The sequence below is a fragment of the Rutilus rutilus genome (assembly GCF_951802725.1).
Source record: "Rutilus rutilus genome assembly, chromosome: 1".
NCBI lineage: Eukaryota > Metazoa > Chordata > Actinopteri > Cypriniformes > Leuciscidae > Rutilus > Rutilus rutilus.
In genome coordinates this window covers 77,159,725-77,186,304 of record NC_140209.1, presented here as the reverse complement: position 1 = coordinate 77,186,304, position 26,580 = coordinate 77,159,725, and the positions used below count along the sequence as shown (strand labels likewise).

At 37.0% G+C, this 26,580-nt stretch overlaps 1 protein-coding gene and 1 long non-coding RNA gene across 3 annotated transcripts; one reads left to right on the top strand and one right to left on the bottom strand.

Moving 5' to 3' along the window:
• Positions 1-6,100: 6,100 nt before the first annotated feature.
• On the bottom strand, positions 6,101-26,497 carry LOC311305224 (uncharacterized protein; the record flags this gene model as incomplete). The annotated part of the gene is made up of 5 exons (XM_084432797.1): positions 6,101-6,559; positions 6,662-6,810; positions 23,602-23,666; positions 23,796-25,544; positions 26,441-26,497. 5 exons carry the CDS (start codon positions 26,495-26,497, stop codon positions 6,414-6,416), a joined length of 2,166 nt encoding a protein of 721 aa, XP_084288923.1. The 3' UTR covers positions 6,101-6,413.
• On the top strand, positions 15,217-19,270 carry LOC311289610. Of its 2 annotated transcripts, XR_014627166.1 has the most exons (6): positions 15,219-15,570; positions 15,795-15,822; positions 15,988-16,234; positions 16,633-16,796; positions 18,597-18,691; positions 19,245-19,270. It is a non-coding gene; the product is annotated as an uncharacterized lncRNA (long non-coding RNA). The 2 variants fall into 2 exon arrangements; XR_014627165.1 differs by lacking the exon at positions 15,795-15,822 and having other exon boundaries at positions 15,217-15,570.
• Positions 26,498-26,580: the final 83 nt, after the last annotated feature.

Sequence of the window (26,580 nt, the reverse complement as noted above, 5' to 3'; positions counted from 1 at the left end):
ATGGATACACCATGTACAAACGCAACAGGCATGCATCCTACACAAACTATGCACATTTGGCAAACAAGAATGGTGGTGGAGTGGCTATTTATGTAAATAACAACTTGCAAGTTTCTCCTCTGATGTACATACAGAATGTTACTGACTTGGAATATTTGGTTTTGAAGATAGAAGCCCCCAAACAAGCACTTCTCGCTGTAATCTACAGACCACCAAGTTATAATTTGGCAGAGTTTTTAGCACACCTGAACGCCCTCTTGACATCTCTGGAGATAATCGATTTAAGGCCTCTAATCGTCTGTGGCGACTTCAATGAAGATCAGCTTTCTCGTTGCAACAAACCTATTCTGAATTTGTTTGAAGATAAAGGATACACACAGTTAATCAGCACCGGGACAACAGAAAAAAACACTCTTCTAGATCCTGTATTCATAAGAGGCGCACACTCAAACGTCAGAGCAGGAGTTCTACAGACGTATTACAGCTATCATGATCCGGTCTATTGTGTTTTAGAGTAGAAACATCAAATATATCATCACTAATCTGCATCACACATTCAACCCTGCTGTAAGATAACATCTTTATTTCAAAAAAAAAATGCTAATACAAATAAATTTATACTACAAAACTGTTCACATTGTCTACTTCTTGTATGCATGTGTGTGTGAATGTGTTACATATAGACTGTGTGTTTGTTTGTTTGTTTGTTTGTTTGTTTGTTTGTTTGTTAGATAAGGAATGGATGGAGAGTGAATGTCCTTTTCCAAGGATCGCCACCTTGACGTGGTGGAAAGGCTTGAGTGTTCCAGTGATCCCAAGAGTGAGTAATTCTGGAGCTTTTTACTCCACTTGCTTACGGGTGAGGTTCCAGACTAAGTGCGATCCAAATTGGCATTAACTAAATAAAATAATTTTTGAAGCATAATTACTTGATTTTGTCTTTCTTGATCCACACACACACATTCAGACACACTCACTCACTCACTTACACACACACAAGCATGCACGCACAGACACGCTCACTCTCACACAAACACACACACACACACACACACACACTATCTCTCTCTCTCACACACACACACACACACACTCACTAACTCACTCACACACACACACAGACAAGCTCATTAACTCACACACACACACACACACACACACATACACACAAACTTGGGTGGTTGCTAGGGTATTTTGGGTGGTTGCTAGGCGGTTGCTAGGGTGTTTTGGGTGGTTGCTAGGCGGTTTTGGGTGGTTGCTAGGCGGTTGCTAGGGTATTTTGGGTGGTTGCTAGGGTGTTCTGGGTGGTTGCTAGGCAGTTGCTAGGGTGTTATGGGTGGTTGCTATGGTGTTGCTAGGCGTTGCTAAGGTATTCTGGGTGGTTGCTAGGTGGTGGCCAGGGTGCTCTGGGTGGTTGCTAGGCTGTTTTGGGTGGTTGCTAGGGTATTCTGGGTGGTTGCTAGGGTCTTTTGGGTGGTTGCTAGGCGGTTGCTAGGGTCTTTTGGGTGGTTGCTACGGTGTTCTGGGTGGTTGCTAGGGTCTTTTGGGTGGTTGCTAGGCGGTTGCTAGGGTCTTTTGGGTGGTTGCTAGGGTCTTTTGGGTGGTTGCTACGGTGTTCTGGGTGGTTGCTAGGGTCTTTTGGGTGGTTGCTAGGCGGTTGCTAGGGTGTTCTGGGGGGTTGCTATGGTATTCAGGGCGGTTGATATGGTGTTACTAGGTGGTTGGTAGTTATCACAGATGGTTACTATGGAGTTTTTATAGAGTTCTTAGCATGATCTTGGCATGATTTAACACTTAACTAATCGCTATTAGCATGTAGCTATTCACTGCTAGCATATGTAGCATGTTGGAAGTGCTGTTTGCTAGCATGAGTCAAAAGAGCCAAACCTCATCTCTATACGATGTTCTGATACAGAGATATAGGTCTTGCAAAACGGTTGCTAGGGTACTCAAGTTTGGTTGCTATGGAGTTGCTTGGGAGCTGGGAGCTTTAAACTTAAGAAGTTTAAATTGGTTTGAAGTTTAAAGTAGTTTAAAGTAGTTTGAAGTTTATGATAGATATATAAATAAGTTAGATAGATACAAACAAACAAACAAACACACACACACACACACACACACACACACACACACACACTCACACAGACTACCTCGCTCACACACTCACTCAGACACACACACACACACACACACACACTCAGAGTTTATGAGTTTAGAGTTTATAAGTGTACAAGTTTTTGAGTTTAGAGTTTATAAGTTTAAATGAGTTTAGAGTTCAGAATGTATTAATTTATGAGTTTAAGAGTTCATAAGTCTATGAATTCATGAGTTTATTAGTTAATTAGTTATTAAATTTAAGTTAATTAGTTTATAAGTGTATGAGATTAGAGTTTATTAGTTTAAATGAGTTTCATTGGCTAATATATATAGAATGGCAGTTTGAATTAGTTTTCAAGGGATTTAGATTTAAATTTTTGTCGGTTGGTGAGTTTGAATTTTTTTAGAATGCCCAATGTTAAGTCAATGGGAGTTTTTCCGAGTTTTGATCGTCATTTGTAGGAAAACCGTAAGTCCGATCAGTCTGAAAAGATAAAGCAACTAACTTCAGATCAGTTTGAGTGTGTGAGCCGAGTTTGGAGTATGTAGAGTTAAAGCTCTAGGACGAGTTTGAGTCAACAGTTTTTAACAGAAGAATAATAATAATAATAATAATAATAAGTTTAAATAGGATTTCAGTAAGTTGGCTCTCTCAAGCCAACTTAATAAGTTTAAATAGGATTTCAATATGTTGGCTTTCTCAAGCCAACTTAATAAGTTTAAGTACAATATCAGTAAGTTGGCTTTCTCAAGCCAACTTAATTAGCGTGTTGTGTTAGTAGTAACGGAAGCTAGCGATGTCAATCTGAGATGTTGGGTAAGCTGTATTTAGTATAAACAACTACAAATTGTAGTAAATGATGGTTCAAAACAAAGAAATACGAGGCTAAGACGGAGCTTACAGCACCGAAGCAAACACACTCACAGCAGGCAGCGAGGCAGACAGGAGCAATCGATCCCAATAAAATCGCGTCAAACTCATAAGACAGTGTCAGCTCATACAGAACGCAGTGCAAAACCAGAACATATGAACACATCACACCAGTCCGTCTTTACACTGGATCCCAGTTAGATTTAGGATTGATTTTAAAGTATTATTACTGGTATATAATCCTTTATTCATTTAATGAATGAGCACTGTGCCACTGTTCGTCTGACTGTTTGCACTGTATTTTATTTCCTTTTTTATTATTATTATTTATTTTTATTATTTTTATTCCTTCTATGTAAAGCACATTGAATTACCATTGTGTATGAAATGTGCTATGTAAATAAACTTGCCTTGCCTTACCAGAGGTTTGCTTGGTGACTGTGGTCCCAACTGCCTTGAGATCATTAACAAGCTCTTCCAAGCAATGTGTTATCCCGCGGCCTATCCCCTGTGTAAGATGACTACCAAGGCTGTGGTCAAAGTTTTAAAACAATTTATTTCTAATTTCGGTATGCCCAAGATCATTCAGAGCAATTGAGGGACCAGTTTTACATCTGGAATGTACAACCAGTCTTGCGCATATAACGCTCTGAGTCAAGGTACGTTAGAGCGTTTGTATCAGTCTCTGATGTCGTTGTTACGCACTTACTGTGTTAATTGAATCAGGATTGGGAAGAGGGTCTGTCTTGGTTGATGCTCGTAGCCCGAAGGTGACACAGGAGAGTTTGGGTTTTGGTCACATTTTGTTTTGGTCACACAGAGCAGGGGCCAATTAATACCCACGGCTCCTGACGATACATTGAGGTCTTAAGAAGCAAAACCATCTGCCTATGCAAGAAACTGAACATCATTTACAACATTTTTACAACTGCTGACTGCTGACTGTTATTACAGTAACAACTGTTTACATATGCATCTTGCACTACTACCTTGACTGGAATATGCTCAATTTGCACTGCCGACTGTTTATTTACAGTACCGACTGTTTATATATACATTGCAATATCGTACCTTAACTGTAATATGCAATTACTTTCCACTGCACTTTCACTCGGATAGCTTCTGTCCAAACTTTATTTGCACTACTTTAAATCCATTGTTATACTGCTCATTAGCCTAACTTATACATATATCTATTTGTTAAATTCTGTTTATAGTAATAGCCATCTGTATATTATGCTCACATTCTGTTTATAGTAATAGCCATCTGTATATATATTCATAGTACATATCTATCTGTAAAATTCTGTTTATAGTAACAGCCATCTGTATATTATATTCAGTACATATCTATCTGTAAACATTCTGTTTATAGTAATAGCCATCTGTATATTATTATATTCAGTACATATCTAGCTGTAAACTCTGTTCACAGTAATAGTTATCTGTATATTATATTCATAGGACAATCTATCTGTAAATTTTTGTTTATAATAGTATTCAACTCTATATTTATTCAGTACATATCCATGTTCTGCACTTATGGAACCACTGTATATCCTGCACTTGCTGCTATTGCACTTCTGGTTAGACCTAAACTGCATTTCGTTGCCTTGTACCTGTACTTGTGTAATGACAATAAAGTTGAATCTAATCTAATCTAATCTAATTTTTACATGTAATTCACAGCCTCAGCATATAGTTCCGAGTGCATTCATAGCAGTCTGGAGCATGAGCTTCCTGTCACTTAATGACGTATGCACAGCAGCAGACTCACACATGAGCTGACGCTGTGTTTGTTTTCAACATAGAGGGAAGACCCGTGTGTTGTTTTGTTCATCAAAGTTGTACTTACTTGTGCTTATCCTGGATGTCGTAACCTAAATAAAAATTATGATTGCGTTCACTTGCACAATCTCAATCGGGAAGATTGACTTTTCACCAGATTCGCAGGGTTGTAACAATATATATTTTTTTCTGCTCGTGCCCTCTAAGGTTCATTGTGTCAACTTTGACCATTGGGTGGCGCATATCCCTTTTGTTGTTACACAGCAGGAAAGGAAGGAAACAGTAGGAAGCAGTGCTGGTAGAATGCATGCAGTGAAGTCGCAACTTAGGATTGGTCACTTGTCGGTTTCTCTGAAGCTGTTGATTTGTCAAACATGCAATGGCAAGTCTTCATCGCTGGCTAGGACCTCTGCACGTAATAACCCAGAATACTGTCTAACAATTGATAAGTAACAACACTATCTAACACTTGATGGCTGCTCTGTTAAGTCTTCGTCGTTGGCTAGGAACCTGGGTGCGCTCTTTGATACCAATCTTTCATTTGAAAGCCATGTTTCTAGCATCTGTAAAACCGCATTCTTCCATCTTAAAAATATATCTAAATTACGACATGAGATTTTTCATTGAGAATTAAATATTTCCTTTAAAAAGAGTGGTAATACTGAAAGTTTAAGGAATAGTGAAACTCTTATTTTAATGTAATTAACACAGGGGTATATGCTTAGTAGAGAGCTGAGTGTAACCAATCAAACTGACATGCATCCTTGTTTTTTTTAATGCATTTCTTAAGAGTTAAATATCAAATGGTTTGTTGGGTCACTTTGCTGCTTCACAAGTGACTTTCTGCTGGCTGCTATTAAGCATCAATGCAGAGAGAAACTTCTCTCTGAAACTTCTGCAGGGAGACAATTCTGATAAAGCTGCGCAGTAATAAGAGAAGCACCAAAGATTCTTGAGTCCAAGTGGTTGAAGCAGTGATGGAGACTTATTGGATGGTGGGTCGTCCTCATAATGGGCAAGGCCGATTTGAGTAATGGTGATGGGAGGTCATGATCTATTTGAGAAAAGTGATATTCAACAGCAATGTGTTCCTGCTGCTCACACACAGTGATAGCAAAGCCAGTCATAGGTTCAATTCCCAGGGAATACATGAAATGATGAAGGAAAAAGGTGATACCTCACCTTTCATGTCACTTCATGTCATGTTTAGCTGGAAAATAACTTTATTAAAGAACCACTATAAAACTATCTCTACTACCTTAAATTATACGTGTATCTCTGTAAAGCTGCTTTGAAACAATCTACATTGTTAAAAGCGCTATATAAATGAAGATGACTTGACTTGACTTTAGATAAAGCATCTGAGAATTTAATAAATGTAATATTGCACTTCAATTTATTGTAACATCTATGGAAATAAAAAGCAATAATCTTATGGATACAAACATTATGGATATTGTAATTGTTCATCACAAGAAGCACTGAAATTCCACAGTTGTCCCAAGAAATGCCTGAAAGGACAGTTTTTAATGATTGTATGTCACACTTTTTCCATAAGAAAACCAAGAGTAATAGTAATGTTCCACAATACCAGATAAAAGAGTTTTTATAATATTAATTGTAGGTTTGAATATGACATTGAAGAAAAATGCTGCAGTTACAGTGTTTGATTCCATAGCAGAAGCAAAAGCATGAACAGCACACTAGACAGAACCGGCGCCACAGCAGAGGATGTTTGTGTTGTAGGAACACTTTGTGATGTCTGTGTTTGTCTGGTGGTCAAAGTTGAGTCTTGCTGTTCCACTGAAAGTAAAGGGAAACAAGTATGAGCCAAAGACTGAAGAGACAATTCCAGCAAATCATTATCGACTTTCAAAAACAGTTCGGGACAAATGAGGAACTCACCAACAGAGATGCTCGAGGGAATCACGGAAACAAGGAACACTTTTGAATCATCAATTGCTGTTTTAAGAGTGTCTTGAACGCTTGTTGCATTTGGAAGCACAGTCTGGTTTTTAAAAATAAGTTCTGTATCCACACCTACTGACCCAGGCCTGGAGGACAAAAATAAATAAAAACATTAGATATGAAAATACCTAAATTACTACAATGAAAGTGCAGATGTGATTTTGCTCTCTGTCTTGATTTTTTATTGCATTTCAATATTTACTTAGAGAGTAAAAATATGTAATGCATTACAGTAGCTCAGGCATTTTAAGGTTAATTTAGGTTATACTACTATTTACTTCACGTTTGAATTGGGGCTGCATGATTTGGCAAAAAAAAAAAAAGTTGTAATTTGAAATGTGATATGATTTAATTTCATTTGAAAATGTCTCAAATTTCTGCTGAGACATCTAGGTAAAAAGAAACAACTTCTGAAATAGAAATAGAAATAGAAATAGTGAAGCTAAGTGTGAACATCCTTAAAAAGCAACTAAGAAACAGTCCTGTCAGTGAATAGATTGAAAGTAAAAAAACTAAAAGCTCTGCATTAACTGTAGCTGCACTCAGAATGAAAGTGGAAAGTGAAAAAAATGACAGAAAACTGTAAAAAATTGTGCGGTAAAATAACAGTAATCTACAGCTGCCAGTAAATTGCTGTTTTTTTCTACAGTTTTATGCCATAAAATAATTTACAGTTGATTACTGTTAAATTACGCTTCACTCTGTTTTTTTTTTGTTTTTTTTAAAACAGTTTTAACCCTTTTAACCCCACTGTAAAATTTCCAGTTTTAAATGAACACTTGTGTGTCCACACTACAGACTGTTGGAGTAACACTGAAGCAGTGTTGAAGCTAATGATATAATTCAGTGATTGATTAACTGATGATTGAGCATTAGTGATGAACACCTGGGCTGCGTTCAGCCCCGACAAAACGTTGCACAACGTTTTTTAAACAGAAACGGTGATGCGTTGAACACACTGTTCTGATGACGCAAGAGTTGCAAGTATGGCAGCTGAGAAGGCCATTCTTTGTGTTCTTTGTGAAGAATTTTCTGAGCCTGATGAAGTCGGTATAAATATGTGTTTAATACTACAAAATATGCCCGATGTTACAGTTACTGCACTTGCCGCCCAGAACAAAAGAGAACATCCCAATCGAGTGACGGGATTGCTGAAACTGAAGCACACATCTTACCTAATTCAGACTAAAACACATCTATTTAGCCTCACATACTGACTCACATACTGTTTTAATACCCTGTATTTTCTTTCTCATTTTTAGGAAAAGCATTGTTTATTTCTATACCAAATGCCATACACTTGCAATGAAGCTAAAAATATAAACAACTACATCATTATGTTGATATCCTATATTTTTACAATAAAACTTACGACAAACATGTCTTCTAATATCCTCAGTTGTTGCGTATACCGAGCTGCATCAACACATTTGTAAATTACTTTCCTTGAACCCATTGTGCGAGTTCACTTTAATACCGCGTGCTTTATATACATGTTGCTGCTGATTGGACTGCAGTTCTGACACACCCACCAAACAAGAGAAAACGTATCTCAAACCCCGGTGCACGCCATCTCCAGGAAACATGACGTTCAACCCGGAAACCGTAGCAAAACGTTGCGCACCGGTTTGAACTTGAACGTGCCACTGATGTTAACAAGCAGAATCACTGAAGGACAGAGGAACAACAAGAAGATAAAAAAGCGAAACACAAGAACTACAGCTGACTTCAAGAAGACATTAAATCTCTAAAGATCTCAGCAAAGGAGGATTAAACAACTCCACAAACAGCATTACAGCTTCACTTATTACTAACCAGATTGACTTTATTTATTTGTTCATACGTCTACAGAAATTCCTTTTGGGAATTAACAGAGGTTTAGACGTTGTTTTGTTTCATTTGACGTTACCATTATGGAGATCAGTGTTTTCTTTAGTTGGGCTCTTGACCCTTGACTTTAACACTAGCTTTTCTTTGTTTGCTGTAACTGTGTGTTTTTAAGACACATTTGTTGTGGCAGAAACAAAGCCAACAAAAATAAGATCAGGTGTTGCTGATTATGATCTCATCAGATAATGTTTAGATCATCGATCTCATCCCGTGTCTAATCCCTTATCAAAAATGTGTTGTGCTGCACAATCGGTTATGAAGGATTTTTTAAACTCATCATTCTCTAAAAATAATTGAGCTATGGCTTCAGTTGGACACACACAGACATCAAGAATCAGCCAATGAATCTCAACAATCAACAAAAAACTGGACTGGACTCACTTCTACGTTACATCTTGAAAGAATTAGATACTCCATCTCCGGGAACCCTGCAAAATTCGATAAGATGTGGGAACCAGTTTTTACTTTTTTGTCAAACCAGAAGGACTAATTATTTATTTATGGCTTCCTGATCTGTAATAATCACTTTCTGTAATTATTGTGACTACACTTTGTAACAATGGTTGGCTTTGTGTACGTCTTCCCTCTCTATAGTATTTTTGATTAATTTTACACATTGCTAAGATTTCTGTTTTATGAAGGGTCTTTTTGTCTGTTATTTTTTGTTATTTTTTATGTTTGAAAACCTTAATAAAAAATAATATACATATTTGATTATACTAGATTATAATTATATCTTAATATTTGTAACTTAAATAAGAAATAATCAAATAAAGAGACAATATATGAACATTTAAAAAATCGTACAGTTACAACCGGCCCTTTGAGGGCAGCCATAATGCTGAAGTGGCCCTCAGTGAAAATGAGTTTGACACCCCTGTTTTACGCACTGAATTGCGTGGTAAATTAATAAAAAATGACTGGTAAAAAAACACACATTTGGATCGATATTTTTACGTGAGGATCGATCCTTTTCGATACCACGTCAGTATCGATAGTATCGATACTTCAGGATCGATCCGCCCACCCCTAGTGTTCGGAGAATAAACTTTTTAAAATCCTTCATATTTTCTGGATGTCAAATCACAGCAGAGGTGGAAAGTAACTAATTACAAATACTTTTGTTACAGTACTTGAGTAGATTTTTTTTTTTTTTACTTTCTTGAGTATAATTAAATTGTGGTACTTAGGGTTAGGGTTACTTGAGTAGAATAAAAATAAAGTATTCAACTTCACTACATTTATTTTTCACCAAAAGTACAAAGTACTTTGACAAAGGTGCCGACGGACAACAGGGCGAGCTGACCTCTGACAGACACTTTTCAAACTACTGTGGTGGAGCCCTGCACTTCAGCCAATCACAGACAGGTCTGATGCACTTCAGCCAATCACAGACAGATCTGAAGCGCTTCAGCCAATCACAGACAGGTCAGAAGCGATTCAGCCAATAACAGATAGATCTGATGCGCTTCAGCCAATCACAGACAGGTCTGAAGCGCTTCAGCCAATAACAGACAGGTCTGATGCACTTCAGCCAATCACAGACAGGTCTGATGCGCTTCAGCCAATCACAGACAGATCTGAAGCGCTTCAGCCAATCACAGACAGATCTGAAGCGCTTCAGCCAATCACGGACAGGTCTGATGCGCTTCAGCCAATCACAGACAGATCTGAAGCGCTTCAGCCAATCACAGACAGGTCTGAAGCGCTTCAGCCAATCACAGACAGATCTGATGCGCTTCAGCCAATAACAGACAGATCTAATGCGCTTCAGCCAATAACAGACAGGACTGATGCACTTCAGCCAATAACAGACAGGACTGATGCACTTCAGCCAATCACAGACAGATAAATACATTAGACAATAAATGAGATCAGTGAATTGGGCCAGTAGATGATGACTGTGACCATTAACAAACAGCCATTGTCGTCTGATCCTGATTTCTTTCAGCTTTTTTGTCATAGCAAATGTATTTTAAAAAACACAGCTATCGCAGCCAAAGAAAAACCAATGTTTAAAAGTCAAGGGTCAAGAGCCCAACTAAAGCAATCACTGATCACCATCAAATTAAAATAAAATGACATCTAAACCTCTGTCACCTTTTAATAAGAACTTCTGTAGAAGTCTGACAGAAATAAAGTAAATCTGGTTAGTAATAAGTGGAGCTGGTAATGCTGTTTGTAGAGTTGTTTAATCCTCCTTTTAGATCTTTTGCTAAGCTTTAATGTCTTTTATCTTGATTTAATCTTTTTTTCCTCTTTTCTTCAGTGATTCTGCTTGTTAACAGCAGGTGTTCCTCAGTGTCTCAATTAACCTCGAAAATGAACTGAATTAGCTATGAAATTATTCACTCAGTCAAGTGGACTATATTAGTGCACTACTGTAGGGAATAGTGAATGAGGGTATAGGGTGTGATTGGAACACAGCCTCTGAGAGTTGACTTTGAGCGCTGTTAATTCACAGTATGTTCCTGTAGGCTACTTTCTCAAAAACAACAAATATCACCCAGAATGCATTTTTTAAATGGAAAACATCATGTTACTGTAAAATTTCGCCGTTTTTTACAACAATTGTTTACAGTGTGCAGAGAGAGCTTTAAGTCTCAATTAATTGATGAATGCTTTTCATTACAAATCTGGTGAAATGTTGGGATGGTGTTTTTATCTGAAAGCTCTGAGATCTGCATATTTCAGGGCAATAGAGACAATCCCAGGTATTTATTTAGTATAGTGGCCAGATTGACAAGGAACAGAATGTCAACAGAACATACAGCATCAAAACCAACAACATGTGTGCTGGATGTCCTATACCCACTAAGCTAATAAAAAATAGTTACCTTTAATCTCAGAACATCTCCTGAACGTTATTACTTTACCATTTCCCAAGGACACATCTCAAATTTTTTTTTAATTTGGTAGTTATCTAAAGCCCCTTTCACACAGAGATTCCGGAAAATACACGGATAAAGTGACCCGGGATTTGACCCGGGTTCATTTGATTTTGGTTCATTCACACTGCCAGTGATTTTCCGGAATCAGAGAGCGCGTTCACACACAACCCGTGTATGTCCCGTGTATGTCCCGGAAAGACACGTGACATCGATGTGACTTGTAATGTCTCAGCAGCGTCTTCAGTTTGCTTATGAGCTGCGATTTCTCTCTCGAGAAACCACGCTTGTGCATTTATTTCTCTGATTCGATCATAAAATTGCGCATTTCGTACCGTTTCACAGCTGGCGAACGATCCCGCGCTTCAGCGTCATCACTACGACACGGCATTATTACGGCTTTTGTTCACACAGCGCGCGTCCCGGGTCTGAACACGGCAATGTTACTAGGTCCCCAACCCGGCATCGATCCCGGGATTAAACCCGGGTCGTGTTTGCGTTCACACAGAAGGCGTTCCGGCAATTTGCCGGCAATTTCCCGGGTTCAATGCGCTGTGTGAAAGGGGCTAAAGGAGTTTCAGTGAGGAATTAGGCCCTATCATAGCACAGAGACTACAATTCAACTATGGAATAGCCTTCCTAGCACTGTTTGAGACAATCTCTCAGTTTAAGTCTAGAACAGGGATTCCCAAAGTGTGATATGCTTAAATGTAATGGCGGTCTGTTTTTTTAAGTGGGATTTTTCCATACAATAAAAAACATGAGCAGTAAACATTTCCTTTGTAAATTCCCTTTCCTTTTATTTTAAATAAAAAACTATAATTTATTAGTTTTTGATAAAACAAATACATATGAAATGCACAACGACACACCTAAAGTCGCTCACGCACATACAAGCAAACTCTACACACATGAGACGCGCGGAACTCTCCGTGCACATACTCATGTGAGACGCGCGCGCGCACACACGAACTCTCCACGCACATACTTATATGAAACGTGAGCACATGCCCATACAAAAATGTAATATATGGCCATATATGTACTTATATTTTAAATAGCATGACATATATCTATACATATATTTGACATATATGAGAACACAATATATGCCTGCAACATATATCTATACATATATTTGACTTATCTGAGAACACAATATATGACTGCAACATATATCTATACATATATTTGACTTATTTGAGAACACAATATATGCCTGCAACATATATCTACATATATTTGACTTATCTGAGAACACAATATATGCCTGCAACATATATCTCTACATATATTTGACTTATCTGAGAACACAATATATGACTGCAACATATATCTACATATATTTGACTTATCTGAGAACACAATATATGACTGCAACATATATCTCTACATATATTTAACTTATCTGAGAACACAATATATGCCTGCAACATATATCTATACATATATTTCACTTATCTGAGAACACAATATATGACTGCAACACATATATTTGACTTATCTGAGTACACAATATATGCCTGCAACATATATCTCTACATATATTTGACTTATCTGAGAACACAATATATGCCTGCAACATATATGAACATTTATGTGTCCAAACATGTGAAGAAAATATTTGAGTTCATCCATATATGTATATGATACCATATATCTGCATATATTACAGTATAGTATTGGTTTCTCGCATATATGGACAACATTAATTATAAATATGTGACATACATATTTGTTTTCAACATATTTAATAAATGTATGTAAACATACACTGAAACCCTTTACTGTAAATTTACAACGAATTTCTTACAGAATTGTACTGTATTTCCATAATACAGTATTAAGCTGTATCTTTTACAGAACAGCTGTAAATATACAGCACATTTCTGTTTTCGTCCTGATAAATTCGTTACCACCATCATACTGACTGAAAAGGCATTGCATTGTGGGATTGATTTCTTTCGCGCTCAATTCAGTTCAAATGTGACGCGTCATGCGAGCAGCAGCAGACAGACGTTAGGCAGCTACAACCAACATTATGAAGCTGCAGACTCGGAGCCTGCATCTACAGTCCCGCACCCAGAGTCCCGCATTCTCAGACCCCTCATTTTTCGAGACAGCGCCTCCTGCTGTTCGGAAAATCGTATAACACCCTTATCCAAATGCCATTGAAAACAATAGGATGCAATACGGTCTCGTTTTATTTAAAGTTATCCAAATAAATATTTGTGTTCCCTGCTTAATGCATGTGCCAAAAAAAACTCATTGTGTTCTCTGACTAACAAATTACCCAGTAGTTATTTTTTGAGCGTGGGTGTAATTGAAAGAAAATTACTGATGGAAGGGATACAATTACTATGGAAGCTTGACTCCGCCACTGAATAATAAATAAATAATAATAATTGCGACTTTTTATCTCACAATTCTGATTTTTTTTTCTCACAATTGCAATATATCAAGTCAGAGTTGTGACTTTTTCTCAGAATTGCGAGATATAAAGTCGCAATTCTGAGAAATAAAGTCGCAATTGCATATTGAATATCTTCTGAAAAATATTATGTGATATTATACTGTATTGCTACAATGTTTTTTTTAAATTCAAATTCCAATTTTTCTTTCAGTTCAATAATGGTCTAATTAACATTATACCATTCTAACATTACAAAACCTGTTTTTTGATATTTTGAATGCAAAGCAAAACTCAAATAAGAATAGACAAAACACCAATAATAAACAATTCTGTACTTTATTTAACGATCACCTAAGCATCATCTTGCTGTAAACAGGACAAAGGAAAGAAAAAAGGAAAGAATTGTGTTAGTGACTTTACTTTTCGTCTTCAGTTGCATTAAAAAAAAACTCCTCATTTATAAGTCGCTTTGGATAAAAGCGTCTGCTAAATGAATAAATGTAAAATGTAAATGCATAAGGTAAAATAATTTCTGGTAGGCGAATGTTCCTTCTTTTTGCAATAGCTCTGTCAAATTCCTCGACTTCACTAAAATAAAAGATGAATGCCATTGTCAAAAATATTGTGTAATAATAAATAATATTTTTTCTGCAAATGCAAATTACAAGCATACCTAGGGTGATAAGTAGGGCCACGGAGGAAATGGCCGGCAACAACTTCATATCAGTTAAATTAATATTGATTCATTTTAATACTACGTTTTATAATAACTAATTTAAGTAGTCTACATAAATTATATAAAGTAAAATAATTACTCCGGCATTAATTAATTCAACTTAATAGTTTTAGGAAAAAAGGTCCGGTAATTAAAAAAAAAGGTAAAATGGTGAATCTGATTAAATAATTAATGATGACATTCTTTGATATTAACACACTTAATGTATTTAATTGGTCTACTTTAATGTCAACTAATTTTAATCAAATTTTTACAATGGCTTGTAAGTCCAAGGTTAAAGGCTAACGTAAGCTATCAAAATATTTTCTGGGAAAAAAGGCGAAAAAACATACATTAACGGCTCAAATTTTGTTACAAACTACTTTACAAACATTAAATGGACTATTCATATGTTGGTGTATCGATGAGCTATAAAGTAGTTTGATTAAAAAAGAAACCGAATGAGGTAGTCTATGATTCGCTAAATAAAATTGAATACTCACGTTTCGGCTTAAGTTCTTCACATGTTTATCCGATCTAATTTGATAGGAGGCGCTGTCTCGAAAAACGAGGGGTCTGAGAATGCGGGACTCTGGGTGCGGGACTGTAGATGCAGCAGGCTCCGAGTCTGCAGCTTCATACTACTCGCTACAACAGGCAAACTCGTTTTGTCAGCGGGATTCAACTGAACAAATAATCATTCCTGTTATCAAGATAAACAATGTCTGCGAATCTGTGAGCAATTTTAAAGCTTTTTTGAGGTTCGGTTCGTGTTTCAAACATTAGTTGCCTGTGACGCAGCAGAAAATGGACGACGTTAACGGTAGCAGCTACCTGAAGACGGATGGAAGAATTTGTCATTGAATAATCTAACCTGCGCGTGACGATACGTGGGATTTAGAGTTTGAGAAGATGGAGAATTGTTCAACTGAGTGATACGGTAAGCCAATATATACGTTTTTTTTTTTTTTTGCGTTTCTACATTGTTTTCACGTATTTGGTTTGATTTTGCGAACGCGGTTTAATGCCGCGGCCGCGCAAGCAATTCACTGACTCTGTTCACCTGTTTACCAAGTAACGTTAACTTCGATATTTCATATAATAGGCAACCTTTACCATGCTATTTGCATGACGTGCATTTGATATATATTTTTTTCGTTTTAGGCTTTGTAATCTGATGGCCATTGTTAATGTAAGTGCTTTTAAGTAGTGTTACAGTTATAGTCTAGGCTATGTGGTAAAAAAAAAAAAATGCTGTCAAATTCTGTCAGTTCTGTGATCGTGCTTTTGAATCGTTGTCAGAATTTTGCTAGCACATGAAAATCCATGTTCCTAATGCTGTTTTCAAATGTAATAGGCCTATTCCTGATTGCCATCCCATGGTCCTACAACTAGCCTACTCCCTAATTCAAAGAAGTTAGACGGTGTTATCCTTCAAGCAGATAAGTAGAGATTATTCAGCAAATCTCATTAATTTGTAATATGTTTTATGTTTTGGTTCTGTTGATCAAGGTTGTGCTGTCCTTTTTAAAAATTGTTTCAGGAATTTGCATCGCTGATGTCCAGCAATCTACATTTGCCAGAAAGTCCAGATTTATTTCCTGGTATGTAAACATTAAAGGGGTAGATGAAACCTAAAATGAAAAGCCATCATTTACTCACCCCACTGCAAAATATGTTTTTCTTAATTAGTGTTTTTATTTTGTTTCCAGTCCAGATATCTACAATTCTTACATGAAGAAGCATTTAATAGACACGTCAAAATTGTCTTGTTTTCTTAAAGAATAAGTCAAAATTAAGTGAGTTTATGCTTAAAACAAACAAAATTATATGCCAGTGCATTTTAGCATTCTAACCAATTTTAATTTTTAGTTGAAAAATTTAATTCATAGAACTATGAATAGACAACTACATCGAACCACAGTGGAACCCACAGTAGTTATTTTAATTATTAATATTATTTATTTATTCTTTTTTTTTTATTATTATTATTCCATTACAGGTCAATCTCTAAGCAACCAGTGCTGGATATTAAGTTTGGAAGGTCAAGGTGTGTGTGAAGGATCACAGCCTGACTTCATCACTGGCCTGGCAGCGCTGTTTGCCTCCTCCTATAACTTCAGCTTGCAGTACCAGGAAGAGGCAGCACCTTGAGTTTGTTCAGAGGTTAGTCATTGGCATATTTGCCATTCATATATATACAGTGCTATGCATAAGTTTAGACACCCATACTAAAGTTGACTAAAAAGAGGAATAAAAAATCATCTTTTGGAAACTGAACTTAATGCCTTAATTTATGAATAATGCATCGTAAATAAATAAATGTTCTTCCTTAAAATACAGGGTGCATAAGTTTGGACACCCCTATGTTAAATTCCCATAGAGACAGGCAGATTTGTATTTTTAAAGGCCAGTTACTTCATGGATCCAGGATACTATGCATCCTGATAAAGTTCCCTTGGCCTTTGGAATTAAAATAGCCCCACATCATCACATAGCATTCACCATACCTAGAGATTGAGATTTATTTCAGTTAGCCTAATAGCTAGTTTGATTTGCATTGAGAGATGATCTTATGGAAAGTACCTCATGCCAATCTCTAGGTATGGTGAAGGCTATGTGATGATGTGAGGCTATTTTAATTCCAAAGGCCAAGGGAACTTTATCAGGATGCATAGTATCCCCCCCCAAAAAAAAAAAAAAAAATACTTAAAAATAAAAATCTGCCTGCCTCTATGGGAATTTAACATAGGGGTGTCCAAACTTATGCACCCTGTATTTTAAGGAAGAACATTTATTTATTTACGATACATTATTCATTCACAAAGAAAATTGGAGTCTTTAAAGGTTGGATTTTTCCTAATTTTTTAAATTAAGGCATTAAGTTCAATTTCCAAAAGATGATTTTTTATTCCTTTTTATTCCTCTTTTTAGTCAACTTTAGCATGGGTGTCTAAACTTATGCATAGCACTGTATATAAATATATATAGCAGTCATATATTTTAAGATATGTCAGTGCAAGTTGTTTTCAGTTGAAGGATTAGTGAAAATTCTGTCATTAATTACTCACCCTCATGTCGTTCCAAACCTGTAAGACCTTCGTTCATCTTCAGAACACAAATTAAGATATTTTTGATGAAATCTGAGAGGTTTCTGAACCACCCATAGACAGCAACGTCTTTGCAACTTTTAAGGCCCAGAAAGCTAGTAAAAACATTGTTTAAATAATCCATGTAACTAGTGCAACCTTAAAGGAGAACTCCGGTCAATTTTAACATTGAGCTAATTTTTTTGTAAATTTGGAGTGCTGTCAATACAGAGAACAACGACAAAAATCAGTGTTGCCTACACCGTGTTATCCTCTTTTTAAAATTTGCACCCTGTTGACTTCAAGTTTTAAACCTGCTTTTAGCCTCTTAACATCCTTGATGTGTCATACAAGTGCCCAGCCATGTGAGTGATTCCTTCAGAGTGAACACGGGTGAATCTGACTGCAGTAGATGTGAAAGATATCTTGTTGAAACATCTACAAATGTCCGTATATAGGTGAAAATGCCCCTTGAAATCAATTTAAGGTGGCAAATATTACCCCTTAATAAAAAAATGTTAATTTCTGTCACTGCTGTAAACTGACCACTGCATAGAATATGAAAAATATGAATATCTTTGTCAGTCAGCTGTCAACAGGCCTAAACAAGCCATGGCACCAAGCACAGAAACACAATCAGTAAAATGTTATCTAATTATTATCAAGAAAACTTTGAAAATATCGATCGAGACATATTTTGTCAATATTGCACACCCCTAATGCATGGTATTAATTTTGATTTCTTCGGGTCTTAAAAAGGTCTTAAGCCTTAAATTTGACTTTAATAAATGTGCAGAAACCCTGCTTCAATATTTAGGTTGAACCACTGTAGCTATATATTTACCAATGTTTTTACCACTTTTTTGGGCTTTGACAGTTGCAATGATATTGATATCAATGGAAGGACAAAACTACCAGATTTCATCAAAAATATCTTCATTTGTGTCCCGAAGATGAACAAAAGTCTTGAGGGTGAGTAATAATGACAGAATTTACATTTTTGGGTGCAAACATGCATTTTAGTCTGGTAAATCATGTTGTCATATATGCAATAAACATTGCAAGGCTTGCAATTAAGTTAAATTATTTCTGTCACAAAGGTTTGGGCTGGATTCTGGCAGTGTGTGCTCTATATAAACGGAGAGTCTAAAGACTGCCTTTCTACTGATACTCTGATGGCACCGGATGAGGGGATGATATTGTTAATGAGCTGGGTGATGAGTAGACAAAAGTTGTAGAATAAAACTTTAAATCTGGCAACCCCACTTCCAAAAATTTAGTTAGTTGACAATGCGCATGTAAACAGACACATTGAGTTGATGTATTTTACCAGGGCAGAAAAAATATCAGTTATTGATCACAACATCCAACATTGTATTTTTTTTCTTTTTTTCACAACATCCAACATTGCATTTTTTTTTTTTTTTTTATGTTCAGTTTTAGACAGCTTTTGTGCTGTCTCTCTTTGTCAAAATATATACCTTCAGTTAATAATATTTAATTGTTGTTTTTTTCTGCCTTTTAGACGCTTTCTTGACATCAACCCTGAACGTGGATCAAAAACAAAGTAAGGACAAGTAACTTCAAAGAAAACTGGCCAAGTTGTGCAAAACAAGAACACCACTGTAAGCCTACAGGTGTCCTCACTTCTGCGAAACCTAGCAGACTTTGAATGGGATTTCGTTTGCACTTTTATGGACTTCAAAAAAGAAACAGCATTTCACTGTCGTTATAAAGCTTGGAAGAGCAGGACATTTTTTAATAGAACTCTGATTGTATTCGTCTGAAAGAAGAATGCCATGTAGACCTAGGATGACTTGAGGGTGAGTAAATCATGTGCTAATTAAAATGTTTGGGTGAACTATTCCTTTAAGTGCTAACTGTTACCTGTTTGTTGTTAAGTGTTAAAATTGCATTTTATGTTTAAAAAGTAATTCAGCCAACATGTTCACAGAAGGCAATTTAACTAAATAAATGTTTTAAAACCCAGAAAATGTTGTTTTCTTTTTCCTAGTGTGACTACTCTTATGAAACCTTAAAGTATAATATTTTAATTATGTAATAATAAAAGCAGTATTCCCTGTAAAAATACAATTTATTGCTGTCGACAAGTTTAATAATGTAAAATGTGGTATATACTGTATTTGGTAATTACAGTGGAGTACTGTAAATGCTGTTTACTGTAGTAGTGCTGTAAAAATACAGTATGTGGATAGCAACCCAGCTGCCAGTATTTTAACTAAATTTACAGTGAAAAGTTTTACAGTGTACATGCATGTGATACTGATGCATTTTTAAAGCCGTGGCATATGGTTATGGTACTTTGTGGATGTATTTGTCAAAAATGACAAAACACTGCATTATTGTATTAAAATACTATATTTGGTATTCACACAATAGACAAAATCTCCAACTATAGGCATTTAATTTCAAGGCATTCAGATATAAGATTTGTATCCCTAATATATGTGAAAGTATGTACTATAGAAATAAGTACATATATGCATGTATACATATATGCGTCATATATGCATGTATACATATATGCGTCATATATGCATGTATACATATATGCGTCATATATGCATGTATACATATATGCGTCTTACATATATTTTACATATATGTGCATATACGGGAAAATATATGGCACTTACATGAAAACGGCCATTTTTGATATATTTTGAAATATATGTTTCATATATGTATATGTATTTTACATATATGAATTTTGCATATATTCTCATATATGCAGCAGACATACATGGGCACTAACATTATATATGTAATTTACATATATTGACATATATTACATTTCTGTATGACACACACACACACAAACTCGCGCACATACACATACTCAATGTGACCCGAGCACACACACACACACACACACAAACTCGCGCACATACACATACTCAATGTGACCCGAGCACACACACACACACACACACACAAACTCTCCGCGCACATACTCATATGAGACGCGAGCACACACACACACACGATACCATAAAGATGTGGAAAAGTCGATCAAAAGTATGGCTACATTTCTCCAGGCTTGATGCCAACAGCGCGCGATGCAGTATTTGCGGTAAAATAATTGCTGCAAAGACTGGTACCACGACAAATATGATGAAGCCCTTGACAGTGCATGGAGTATAAGAGCAGAAAGATGATCCGTCTTCGACTGGTAAATGAAGAGATACCTTGTTGATCAGTCTGATAGTGTTTATATTGCAATAATGACCACTGCCGTTCAAAAATTTGTTGGTTAGTCAGATTTGTTTTTCAGTAAGGATGCATTAAAGTGATCAAACGTGACCTTAAAACATGTCACATGTGTAATGTTACAAGATATTTCGTTTTTAAATAAATGCTGTTCTTTTGAAATTTGTATACATCAAAGAATCATGAAAAAAATTATAGTTTCCAAAATATTAAGCAGCAAACTGTTTTCATATTTCTGAAGGGTCATGTGACACTGAAGTAATGATTTTGAAAATTCATAAATATTACAAGTTTTACTGTATTTTTGATCAAACAAATTCAGCTTTGGTGAGCTCTTTTATATATATATATATATATATATATATATATATAGGCTATATATTGTTGTTTATTTTATGTTTGAGCCTATGCTCTTTGTTACTTAATTATGTTGTGGATCGTGTGTACGCTAATTTTATTGTCGCACTTGAAAAGTATCAGATTGATCCTCGTTTTTATTTATTTTTATCTATTTCGGAGCCTATATTCTCTTTAATGTTGTGGATCGTTTGTAACTTCATTGCAATTTAATTCAATGTACTGTCGTTCTAAATTCCATAACCGTTGTGTTATGATGATGATGCTATCTCCACGGTCATTTACGGTCATTTAATATTGCTGCAATGTTTCTTTTACACGGCTGAAAATAACAGTGCTTTCTGTTACTGAGCCTGTGTCTGTCACTCGTCCTCTTAAAAGTGGAAGCTTGTGCGTAGCTTTGTTGCATTATATTGAAACTTTGTTGATGTTGTTATTGTCTGCGTGCTCTGGTTATTTTGCGCATGATTAAACATGAGTCTTTATATGGCGATAAAACAAAGCTTTGATGTGTTATTTTTTTAAGTGGGGATTGGGGGTGCGCCAACCCGGTTGGGACATAGAAGGGGGTGCGCAGGAAAAAAAGTTTGGGAACCGCTGGTCTAGAATAAAGATCTATTTTTTTATTCAATCATACACCTATTTAATTCATTCATACCTCACAGCTCATGGTAATGCAACGTTATTTAGGTCTGCTGGAACGAAAGACACCTCTCATACCATTCACATCCAACTCTATGTCGCTTTGAGGTCCTCGCGCCGACCGTTTAATGTGGGTCTCATGATCACAAACTCGTCAGTTTTTGGTCACTAAACAGAGGTAATTGGCTTGGATCTTAGATGGTCGCATCCACACTTACTCTATCTAATATATTTTATATAGCCCCCATGGATCTGTATACACTTGAATTAAAATAACCTTCTCTCCAGTCAAAGGTCATGACCACTACTACAGATATAAACTGACCAATATCACTTCTGTTGTTGTAGCTTTGGTTCGGTCATGCCATGGTTTCATACGTACACTTAGCTAAAGTAATATTACATTAAAACAGAGGTGTGAGAGAGAGAGGTTGTACTGTACTGTACTGTACTGTGTGTGTGTGTGTGTGTGAGAGAGAGAGAGAGAGAGAGAGAGAGAGAGAGAGAGAGAGAGGCTGTACAGTACAGTGTCATCGGACATCATAAAACCAGCCAATGGACCGTGGTTTGATCACTGAGAGAGTCCTTCTGTGTCTGTCATTATACTATCTGTGTTGCTAAGCATCTGCTTAGATGGAGTTAGTGTGCATCATTGATCATTATTCACGCGAAAATATTTTCTCAGACCACCAGTTCTGCTATTTAGTTGTGTATTTCTGCTATTCATGCACCAAGCAGTCCTCGCTGTAGTTATAACATTAAAACACAGCTTTCCATAAGAATGAATTTTAGCATACACACACTCTAAGATCAAATCTGTGCGTATGCACGTTTTATAAATGAGTGCCCTGAATCAACATTGAACTGACTTCAGCTGAACAATGACACTATTGTCTTTTTAGAGCTGCTTTATAGCATAATTGAATTCTGTTAGCATAATTGATCATTACTTTACTGTTTATTACTGTTAAGCTGCTTTGAAACCATCTGTATTGTATAAAGCACTATATAAATAAAGGTGACTTAAAGAAGAGTAAGAAAGAGTAAGACTTGATTTTCCTGCTAAGACAAAAGCTGAGATAAAACTCACCCTACAATAAAACAATAAAATGCACCCTGGAGAGAAGACCTTAAAAAAAGAGCACAGGACATTGTCTTGTCCAAACTTTCCACCTTCCTTATCTCTGCATCCCCCTCTCCCTCCTCCCTTCCTCTCCCCCTGAGTCAAGTCAGTAAAAGTTCACTGAGAGGATCTACATACTGCATATTATGTATCTTTTGAATCTATTGTTGTTTCCCTTTTATGTTTGGTACCATTTTAAATGTCGCAGTGTGATTGGTAAAATGGTCTTAATTTCATTGCAGTCATTGGTATTATGAGAAAGATTGAACACTTAGAAGAATCCTGTTCTCCTCTTTGGGTGGTGTCTCTTCAATATATCTGATAATTCTCTCCTCTCCCCGAAACCAGGTGTTACCCCCTGCAGTACATGATCAGACCCAAAACAACTCTAAAAAATATTTGTACAATCCTTTTGTTCTGGTCTGGGTATATGAGGGAAAGAAAGAAAGAAAGAAAGAAAGAAAGAAAGAAAGAAAGAAAGAAAGAAAGAAAGAAAGAAAGGGTAATAAATGAGAGCCTTGTAACATACCAGAATCTTTTGACGTAGCATCTGAGGAAATTGGTCCCAAAAATTTCCCGGTACACTCGATTCAGCTACAGAAACGCATAGAAACACACAGACTTAATCTGTAAGTTAAACTCACTATAAATGTAGTCTGGACCGAATTATTAAAAACTATTTTAATATTAGTATATAAAAAGTGAAAATATTTCTTAAATCACCTCAATAGTGATGTTTAAGGACAGAGTCTGGTACTCCATGGATGCAGGCCTATTGTAAGCATCAATATATGTTATCTGTAAACGGATCTGCAGAATAACGAATCCCTCGCCTGGCACTGCTGAACCTGTGGAGGCTTTAGTTGATAGTTGAGTGGTTGGCAGTGAAGATGTGGTTGAGGTGGTGACACTTTTAGAGTGTGTTGAGTTCACAAATAATATGGATGTGGTGATCTTATTAGCAGCAGCACTGGCTACAGATAATGTAGTGCCAGCTGAAGCAGTTGTGATTGATGTACTGGTTGAAATTATAGCATCCAAGCGATGAGTTGGTACAGCTGTGCTTGACAGATCTGTAGTGGCAGTGGTGTTTATGGTACTAGGAGGAATAATGGTGCTTGATTGATAAGAAGGCACTGTTGAGATTGAACGGTGTGACAAAACAGTTGTGTTTGAAAGATCTGTAGGAACAGCAGCAGTTCTGGAACCAACAGGAACAGATGTCTTTGATGAATCTGAAGGATCTTTAGTGGTGGCAGGACCATTAGGAGCAGTTGTGCTTGACTGATCAGTAGGAACTACAACAGTTGTGGAACCATCAGGAACAGATGTCTTTGATGAATCTGAAGGATCTTTAGTGGTAACAGGACCATTAGGAGCAGTTGTGTTTGAAAGATCTGTAGGAACAGCAGCAGTTCTGGAACCAACAGGAACAGATGTCTTTGATGAATCTGAAGGATCTTTAGTGGTGGCAGGACCATTAGGAGCAGTTGTGCTTGACTGATCAGTAGGAACTACAGCAGTTGTGGAACCAACAGGAACAGATGTCTTTGATGAATCTGAAGGATCTTTAGTGGTGGCAGGACCATTAGGAGCAGTTGTGCTTGACTGATCAGTAGGAACTACAACAGTTGTGGAACCAACAGGAACAGATGTCTTTGATGAATCTGAAGGATCTTTAGTGGTGGCAGGACCATTAGGAGCAGTTGTGCTTGACTGATCAGTAGGAACTACAACAGTTGTGGAACCATCAGGAACAGATGTCTTTGATGAATCTGAAGGATCTTTAGTGGTGGCAGGACCATTAGGAGCAGTTGTGCTTGACGGATCAGTAGGAACTACAACAGTTGTGGAACCATCAGGAACAGATGTCTTTGATGAATCCGAAGGATCTTTAGTGGTAACAGGACCATTAGGAGCAGTTGTGCTTGACGGATCAGTAGGAACTACAACAGTTGTGGAACCAACAGGAACAGATGTCTTTGATGAATCTGAAGGATCTTTAGTGGTGGCAGGACCATTAGGAGCAGTTGTGCTTGACGGATCAGAAGGAACTACAACAGTTGTGGAACCAACAGGAACAGATGTCTTTGATGAATCTGAAGGATCTTTAGTGGTAACAGGACCATTAGGAGCAGTTGTGCTTGACGGATCAGAAGGAACTACAACAGTTGTGGAACCAACAGGAACAGATGTCTTTGATGAATCTGAAGGATCTTTAGTGGTGGCAGGACCATTAGGAGCAGTTGTGCTTGACGGATCAGTAGGAACTACAGCAGTTGTGGAACCAACAGGAACAGATGTCTTTGATGAATCTGAAGGATCTTTAGTGGTGGCAGGACCATTAGGAGCAGTTGTGCTTGACTGATCAGTAGGAACTACAGCAGTTGTGGAACCAACAGGAACAGATGTCTTTGATGAATCTGAAGGATCTTTAGTGGTGGCAGGACCATTAGGAGCAGTTGTGCTTGACTGATCAGTAGGAACTACAGCAGTTGTGGAACCAACAGGAACAGATGTCTTTGATGAATCTGAAGGATCTTTAGTGGTGGCAGGACCATTAGGAGCAGTTGTGCTTGACGGATCAGTAGGAACTACAACAGTTGTGGAACCAACAGGAACAGATGTCTTTGATGAATCTGAAGGATCTTTAGTGGTGGCAGGACCATTAGGAGCAGTTGTGCTTGACTGATCAGTAGGAACTACAACAGTTGTGGAACCATCAGGAACAGATGTCTTTGATGAATCTGAAGGATCTTTAGTGGTGGCAGGACCATTAGGAGCAGTTGTGCTTGACTGATCAGTAGGAACTACAACAGTTGTGGAACCATCAGGAACAGATGTCTTTGATGAATCTGAAGGATCTTTAGTGGTGGCAGGACCATTAGGAGCAGTTGTGCTTGACGGATCAGTAGGAACTACAACAGTTGTGGAACCATCAGGAACAGATGTCTTTGATGAATCCGAAGGATCTTTAGTGGTAACAGGACCATTAGGAGCAGTTGTGCTTGACGGATCAGAAGGAACTACAACAGTTGTGGAACCAACAGGAACAGATGTATTTGATGAATCCGAAGGATCTTTAGTGGTAACAGGACCATTAGGAGCAGTTGTGCTTGACGGATCAGAAGGAACTACAACAGTTGTGTAACCAACAGGAACAGATGTCTTTGATGAATCTGAAGGATCTTTAGTGGTGGCAGGACCATTAGGAGCAGTTGTGCTTGACTGATCAGTAGGAACTACAACAGTTGTGGAACCAACAGGAACAGATGTCTTTGATGAATCTGAAGGATCTTTAGTGGTGGCAGGACCATTAGGAGCAGATGTGCTTGACTGATCAGTAGGAACTACAACAGTTGTGGAACCATCAGGAACAGATGTCTTTGATGAATCTGAAGGATCTTTAGTGGTAACAGGATCATTAGGAACAGTTGTGCTTGACGGATCAGAAGGAACTACAACAGTTGTGGAACCAACAGGAACAGATGTCTTTGATGAATCTGAA